We start from the raw sequence: 8,624 nt of genomic DNA, 5'->3' as shown, positions 1-8,624 counted from the left end.
TAAACTACATTTAATTGAAAATTACATTTTTCTTCAATATCTTTAAAACCTTATTTGTTTGTCATGTGTAARTCCCCATGACAGATTATAATATAATCAGGGCATGATTTGATCTTCCGGAATGAGAGCGTTTCCCTCTCATTTTCGATCATTTACCTGAAATGACAATTTCTTATGTATGTCATCCGTTTATCCTCTGCAATGATTCATAAATGTACTGTGGTTCAGAAGACTTGACAGCTAACTTGACAACTACAGCAGATTTGTCCGTTTAAATGGAGGAAGTAAGCCTTGTCACCTTGGCTGTTAGCGGCACTACCCAGATGAGTCAGCCACTCCCGAATGTGCTTAGGTTTAACCATATTCTCCGTTCAATTCTACAGCACTGTGACCGGGAACATGGACAATCATTTTACATTTACATTTAAGTCATTTAGCAGACGCTCTTATCCAGAGCGACTTACAAATTGGTGCATTCACCTTATGATATCCAGTGGAACAACCACTTTACAATAGTGCATCTAACTCTTTTAAGGGGGGGGGTTAGAAGGATTACTTTATCCTATCCTAGGTATTCCTTAAAGAGGTGGGGTTTCAGGTGTCTCCGGAAGGTGGTGATTGACTCCGCTGACCTGGAGTCAATCATAACTTCACAGATGTGGCTTTGTGAGACACATTTCTGAAACCAGGCTTGTTTTTTCCCCCAATGGTGACGTGACGTAGAAGTATTCAAGGCCTCAAACTAATTTAATTTGTACTGTATGTTCTGCAGAGTTGAGGGAAAACTGTCATAAAACCACTTACAGTACCCGTACTCTACCCTGCTCTTTCCTCAGTGAATTTCCAACTAGGCAAGGCCTATCTGAACAACTGACTGTAAACTTCCTACATTCACACAATTGGTCAATTAATATCCCAGGTACTTAAAGCTGATCAGCACAATGTAACATTTGAAACATTAGCGAGGAATGTTTTTGTCTTGATGAAATATTGCAATACGTTAAATGTGACAACCATCAGAATTACATTTCTAGTTGAGCCATGTGTTCCAAATGGCACCCTATTCCCTACATATTTCACTACTTGACCAGAGCCRTAAAGTGCATTCAGAAAGTATTCAGACCCCTTTTCCACATTTTGTTACGTTACAGCCTTATTCTAAAATGGATTCAATAAAAATGTTTCCTCATCAATCTACACATAATATCCCATAATGACAAAGCAAAAACAGGTTTTTAGATTTATTTTTTTATCATTTATTAAAAATATAAAAATTACTCATTTTATTTACATAAGTATTCAGACCCTTTGCTATGAGACTTGAAAGTTAGCTCAGGTGCATCCTGTTTCCATTGGTCAACCTTGAAATGTTTCTACTTCTTCATTTGGAGTCCACCTGTGGTAAATTCAATTGATTGGACATGATTTGGAAAGGGACACACCTGTCTATATAAGGTCCCACAGTTGACAGTGCATGTCAGAGCAAAAATGAAGTCATGAGTTCAAAGAAATTGTCCGTAGAGCTCCGAGACAGGATTGTGTTGAGGCACAGATCTGGGGAAGGGTACCAAAACATTTCTGCAGCATTGAAGGTCCCCAAGAACACAGTGTCCTCCATCATTCTTAAATGGAAGTAGTTTGGAACCACCTAGATTCTTCCTTCTTCCTAGAAAGGACTCTCAGACCATGAGAAAAAAGTTTCTCTGGTCTGATGAAACCAACATTGAACTCTTTGGCCTGAATGCCAAGTATCACGTCTGGAAGAACCCGGGCACCATCCCTACGGTGAAGCATGGTGGTGGCAGCATCATGCTGTGGGGATGTTTTTCAGCGGCAGGGACTGGGAGACTAGTCAGGATCGAGAGGAAAGATGAACAGAGTAATGTACAGAGAGATTCTTGATGAAAACCTGCTCCAGAGCGCTCAGGACCTGACTGGGGCAAAGGTTCTTCTTCCAACAGGACAACGACCCTAAGCACACAGCCCAGACAATGCAGGAGTGGCTTCAGGTCTTTGAATGTCCTTGAGTGGCCCAGCCAGAGCCCGAACTTGAACCCGATCGAACATCTCTGGAGAGATCTGAAAATAGCTGTGCAGCGACACTCCCCATGGACAGAGCTTGAGAGGATTTGCAGAGAGGAATGGGATAAACTCTCCAAATACAGGTGTGCCAAGCTTGTAGCATCATACCCAAGAAGACTTGAGGCTGTAAGCGCTGGCAAATGTGCTTCAACAAAGTAATGAGTAAAGGTTCTGAATACTTATATAAATATTATGTTTTTTGTATACATTTTGCATAATTATGGGGTCTTGTGTGTAGATTCATGAGTACAATTTTTTATTTAATACATTTTAGAATAAGGCTGTAATGTAACAAAATGTGGAAAAGGTCAAGGGGTCTGAATAGCGAATAGTGTGCCGTTTGGTGTGCATTCCTTGTCTGTACACAGTGTTACAGTGGAGGGGAAATCTACTGGCCTAACAGTCCCGTGGAAGCTTGGTAGCTGGCTCTCCTATGGGTCACACAGGTTCAATGGGCCAGAGAGGATTAGAGTGAGGCAACACTGCCGTTTAACTGTTCTGTTTCGTGAGGGCTGGTCCCAAATGGTAACCTATAGGGCTCTGGTCAAAAGTGGTGCACTATATCGGGAATACAGTGCCATTTGGGACAGTGTCACAAAGACAGGCTTTAGGTGTGGGACATTCTGATGTTTCTAATTGACCAATTTAATTAGTTTTGTATCCCAAACACATCATACATTTTGGGTTATTCGAATGAATGCAAATGGAAAGGTACTGTATAATCATCTAATACATATTGTTCTTTGTCTTAGAAAATTAATTAGGAAAAATCCTTAACTCTAAAAAAAAACTACATTTTTATATTGTTCTTTATGTCCTGTGAGAGTCTTCTTTAGCACGTCTGACTTTTTTTATTCTTGACCATTGGCCTGTGTGTGATTTCCTCTTTGATCAAACCACGTCTGATGGCTTCTAGCCATTGACCCATGCCGTGTGTTTGTAAAGCAAGTCTCTAGCCCCGAGCGAAAGCCTGCTTTTGTCTGTCCTCACAAGACAAAGCTCTTTGCTTGGCAGACCAGAGAGGCTCAGGTTGACTCCAACCCATTCAGAAAACAGAACTTGGAGTAAGGGGAAGCAGGTGATGCTAGACTAGACCACAGAGGTGGTAGTTTTTCATGCGTTGCTGATTTCTGACAGACCATAAATCGAATCGCACAGACTGCACAAAGAAAAGGGGGATGTTTGAAAAGAAAAAAAACGTAAGTAGATTCCTTTTCCCGGCCGCAGCAGAGCAGACGAACAGTTCACGAGAAAAATAAGAAAAAAATGTAAAGAAAGTGAGCGAGGGCTGTGATCGACTAACACAGGTTCACCATAATAACATGGTGTGGATTTCCGCTTTGACACATTTGCTTTCAGCAGCACAGCAGGGCAGGGACACACCACATACGACACATGCAGAGTTACTGTACGGAACTATCTGTAGCAGAGCTGCAATATGGTGCTGTGAAGAGAGAGCGCTCCACTCCACTATGCAATCCACCATGAACCTCAACAGGCTCCTGCGACAGGGCAGCCAGGACAGTTACATTATGGAGGGCTCTCTGAGGAAGAAGGTATGGTATCAGCACTCTCTGAAGGGACCCCATAACAAAAGCAGTCAGAATGGGGGGACTACTCRCGGGACTCTGCCAAGAGGCTGGAAACAGGTGAGTGAGAAACCTTGGAAAGAAACAGGAAAAGATTGAACTGTTTTACTGTGTATCATTTCAGTCATGTGACCTATAAGTTGCACACAGTTTGTTATTCTTAGAGGTCATTGATGTTTGTAGATAGTATATAAAACTGTGTCAGTGGCATCAGAGAGGTATACATTAACACTTACCGAAACAGAACAGAGCACTTACAAAGACAAAAAGCAGTTTGACAATTGTAATGTTTTTGTTCTACATAAGAGACAAACTAGTTCACGAGCAGAAAAAAAGTACCTGGAAACACACTGTGTTTAAGATAAATTAACATGTTTTGTCACATTATTTACCAAGAATATGAAGAGACTGGTCTAAATATAGTTTATTTTACATGAAATAAATGTATAATCAGAATAGTTATTTTCACTGTTGTATTTATAAAATGTATGAAAATGTATTAAATATACTTTTGACTTTCCAGTCCAACAGAGCCCGCTCAAACTCCTTAGTGGATTACACTGACCCTCAGAGGTAAATACAAGCCCTTTGTCATTTGTATAGGGCACTGTTTGCTTGCTGTTTGGTGTTTTAGGCTGGGTTTGTGTACAGCACTTTGTGACATCAGCTGATGTAAGAAGGGCTTTATAAATACATTTGATTGAAATTTGATTGACTGTTAATACTATGATACAAACACAATTATGTTTAATGACTCAAGTTATGACAAGTGTGTAACTGAATTCTGCCTGCACATAGGACTACCATTATGTTGCAAAAGCAAGACAATGAGACTTTTGGATTTGAAATTCAGGTGAGACATTTAATCCGTTTTACAATTAATACAAAATACATTTTCAATACATATTTATCTGCGCTATCAGTCCTGCCTAGTGACAGAAGTCAACAAGAAGTGATTCCTCTTGTTCTAGACGTATGGCATGCAGCTGAAGAAAAGCATGGCGGTGGAGATGTGCACGTTTGTGTACAAGGTGCAGGAGGACAGCTCAGCTGAGAGTGCAGGRCTGACCGCCGGTGAGACACCCACCTCCTACTTCCTCTACCTGTGGCTCAGCGCTCTATTCAAACAGATCCGCTTTAGCTGACATCCGCATAGCGTTTGTTCTGGTGGTGTCGGGCTGTCAAATCCACAAGCGGCTCCTGTCATTATACTTAAAGTGGACATTGCCATTGGCTGCACGGGGTCGCATTATGAGAAATCCCATGCAGCCTTGTTTACAAGTTTGAACACTGAAATGTGAGATGTGATCTACAGTACACCTCGATTAGGCTGGTAGAAATGAATAGTTTTATGATTTTTTATTTGAGCGTCATTATTATTTAGCCAACACTTTCTCGTTCTGAACTTCTAACGCGAGTGGGATGGGTGTGGCTTCGTGACAATGATCAAGAGCAGCTGCTCACCGATTTGACAGCTCCAACGCAGTTACACCTCTGATACTGCCAAAATATCAGCTATGCGGGTGTCAGCTTTCGCCGCTTAACGCTTGATCTGATTGAATCAGAGAGATGTCCACGTTACACTCATTACAATACATGTAACTTTCACACAGAGAAAGGCCAGCAACGCAAAGGCCTGACTTCTCTTTCTCTCTCTGTCTATCTCTCATATGCTCTCTTTCTCTCTCTCTCTCTCTCTCTTTCTCACTCTCTCCCTCTCTGTCCCTCTTCCTCTTGCTCTGTTCACATAGGTGATGTTATCATCACCATCAATGGGCTCAGCATTGAGGGGTCAAGCCATCAGCGCATCGTTGACCTGATTCGAGAATCCGCCAACCTATTACGGTGAGTAAGACCTGCAATGAGACCCAAGCCAAAGGGTTACTGTCTAACTCTGAAGAAATGAGAAAAACATTGAGCATAGAAACATCCCAAATGGCACCCTATTCCCAATATAGTGCACAACTTTTGAACAGAGCTCTATGGGCCCTGGTCAAAGTAGTGCACTATAAAGTGCCCTATGGGACATGGTCAGAGTTAGCGCACTATATACGGAGCTGTGGCTGCTTGTGCTCATTTAGTCCCTGTGTAATCTCAGGATGGAGACGGTGTGTGGGACGGCGGTGAAGAGGATTGAACTGGAGAAGAAGATGAGCTTGCTCAAGGTGTGTCTCTCTTACAGGGCGGATGTTTGGCTTCAATAACACACCCTAGTTGAATAAAACCTTACAGTGGAAAATATGGGTGGCGTGCTCTGTGCTGTAGCCAACCACATAACCCCACCCAGCACAGCACAAATAAGCACACATGACAGAACAACAGTAGCACAGTATTGAAACAGGTTTAGTATAGCTATAAGTATGCTCAATACCATTTCATCACTAATCCTACATAGATGAATTGGGTCACAGGGAAACACATCATTATAAAGGTTATGTTAAGTACTGTATGGCTGACCTCCGAGTCAACCAAGTCTAATCGTCATTCTACATCTTTGTCCACACAGCAAACCCTGAGAGAGAAAAGGGTGGAGTTGCAAGCACTCAGATTACAGGAAAAATGTCTTATGCGAGGTGAGGGGTTTTGCCCAGCTTTGAAACCGCAGAACTTCCTTTCTCATTAGCTGATGTGAAAATGACGAGTAAATCGCTGATCTGTCTATTAATGAGCTTTGTTGAACGTCATTGTGAGAAATTAACTGAAAAAAAAAATCCTGTCAATCAACCACATCCTTTATAGTGCACATGAATACTGTGGTTGGATAAATCCACACTGTCAACTAACTACCCTTCTCTTGTCTCAAGGTAACCTGAATGACAGTTCTCTACACCCCTCTATGGACTCCCTGATGTCTCCAATGTCTCTGTCAGGACACAGTGGCCACCGCGGCCACCGCTTCTCCAGTGACAGTAGCTGCCAGAGTGGGATGACGGAGGACAGTGACCTGGCCAGTGTGTTTGGCGACCTGGGCTCCCCGAGCCCCTGCAGTGTGGCCAGTCCAGACGATAGTTGCTTCTTCTCCAGAGACTTCAACGAGGAGGGGCCCCCCAGGCCCCCAGCCAGCCTCAGCCGTACCCGCAGCGGTAGCCTGTCCAGCCGCAGCAGTTGCCTCTCCTCCCCCTCCCCCACATGGGATGCTTCCAGAGCCTCCTCCCTGTTTGGGACTCTCCCCAGGAAGGCCAGAAGAGCCAGCGTCCGTAAACACATCCTGAAATTCATCCCTGGATTCAACCACTCAGTGGAGGAGGAGGACACCTGAACTGAGCTATGAACGAACACTACAGTACGTCTTTGTGTGATTTGACGTTCAATACAAACATTTGTTGCTGAGACAGTCCTAACATGGATGCCATACCAGGACTCGGGAAGAGACACATACTATATGACCATTATGGACATGAGAAGCATTAGGAGGAAGCAAGCATTCTCCCTTTCACAAAAGCCTTCAGTTATCTACAGATACTGCGTGCATGATGGACTGCTTTGGTGTTGCACTTTCACACAACCATTTTCAGAGGATTAGTTCTTGACCAAAATCCTAGAGAAAACAGTGTCAATTCTTAAAATTGTAACAATTCTTTGTAATAAAGAATGCAGTTATTTGTAATAAGGAACGCAAGAACTCAGTTCATGTGTGTGCAGCCAATGAAACAAAGATTGTGCTTGGCATTTCTAAAATTGTGACCATTGGATGTAGGGTGATAACTAAGAGAGACTATGAATGAAAAGGCCCGATCTTCCTCAATTAAACATGTTGCTTGTATATAACTTAAGACATGTATGCGTTGCATATTTACATGTGATCAAATAAGTTATTGGACAGCATGTCTGGGAGTTTTGTCACATAAAAAAAGTGTGAGTTCTTAGCTACGTGGTTAACTGCACAGTTCAAAACAGGATGTGGGGCAGAGAAGGTGCTACGTTCTTCACTATTTCTGTTCCCATTGCCACGTTTGGCTTGCTTATGTATCTACAACTTTCAGTCTTGATAAACTACACATCTGAAGTTTCCTGCAATTCAGGCCATTTTTCAGTAACTTGGAGTGTCGTGTAATGTCATTTGTTTTATGCTTGCTGTCTTCATATTGCTGCTTTTATTAAGGTTCAAAGCAAATATGTTTTGAAATTCTCTGAACACAAGTGACCTGTAACAAAATGCACAAATAAACTGTCACTCTTCACATATTCTCTATCTCATACTCTCATATTGCCTTCTTCTGTTGCTTAAATGAAAGGATAGGTAGCATAAAAGTAACTTACATGAAAGGGTAGGTAGCATAAAAGTAACTTACATGAAAGGGTAGGTAGCATAAAAGTAACTTACATGAAAGGGTAGGTAGCATAAAAGTAACTTACATGAAAGGGTAGGTAGCATAAACGTAACTTAAATGAAAGGGTAGGTAGCATAAACGTAACTTAAATGAAAGGGTAGGTAGCACAAACGTCACATGACTTTGACCCGCGTCTGACTTGAGACTCAAATGGTTAGAATTTATTTTTTTACTTGACTTGGAACCTCAAGACTGGGGACTCCGCAGCAAGAGACAGCATTGCACTCACAGGGGGTTGGTGGCACCTAAACTGGGGAGGATGGGCTCATGATAATTGCTGGAGTAATATACAGTGCATTCGTAAAGTATTCAGACCCCTTGAATTTTTCCACATTCCACAGTTACTTTCCAGCCTTATTCTAAAATGGATTAAATAGTCCACCCCCCCCCTCATCAGTCTAAACATAATACCCTCTAACGACAAAGCAAAAACGTTTTTTTTATTTTTATGTTTGCACATTAACAAAAAACTACACATTTATATATTACATTTACATAAGTATTCAGAGCCTTTACTCAGTACTTTGTTGAAGCACCTTTGGCAGCTATTACAGCCTTGAGTCTTCTAGGGTATGACGCTACAAGCTTGGCACACCTGTATTTCAGGCGTTTCTCCCATTCT

The 8,624-nt window shown here is 42.1% G+C and overlaps 1 protein-coding gene across 1 annotated transcript; it reads left to right on the top strand.

Annotated features, from left to right (window-relative positions):
* Window positions 1–2,917: 2,917 nt before the first annotated feature.
* On the top strand, window positions 2,918–7,863 carry LOC111974500 (cytohesin-interacting protein). Its single transcript, XM_024002226.2, has 8 exons — window positions 2,918–3,731; window positions 4,195–4,244; window positions 4,470–4,524; window positions 4,643–4,745; window positions 5,423–5,516; window positions 5,770–5,836; window positions 6,178–6,244; window positions 6,476–7,863. Exons 1-8 carry the CDS (start codon window positions 3,405–3,407, stop codon window positions 6,928–6,930), a joined length of 1,218 nt encoding a protein of 405 aa, XP_023857994.1. The 5' UTR covers window positions 2,918–3,404; the 3' UTR covers window positions 6,931–7,863.
* Window positions 7,864–8,624: the final 761 nt, after the last annotated feature.

Source organism: Salvelinus sp. IW2-2015, linkage group LG2 (genome assembly GCF_002910315.2).
Source record: "Salvelinus sp. IW2-2015 linkage group LG2, ASM291031v2, whole genome shotgun sequence".
In the NCBI taxonomy this organism is placed as follows: domain Eukaryota; kingdom Metazoa; phylum Chordata; class Actinopteri; order Salmoniformes; family Salmonidae; genus Salvelinus; species Salvelinus sp. IW2-2015.
Note: the sequence above shows the minus strand (reverse complement) of the source record. Positions and strands in the feature narration are given on the sequence as shown.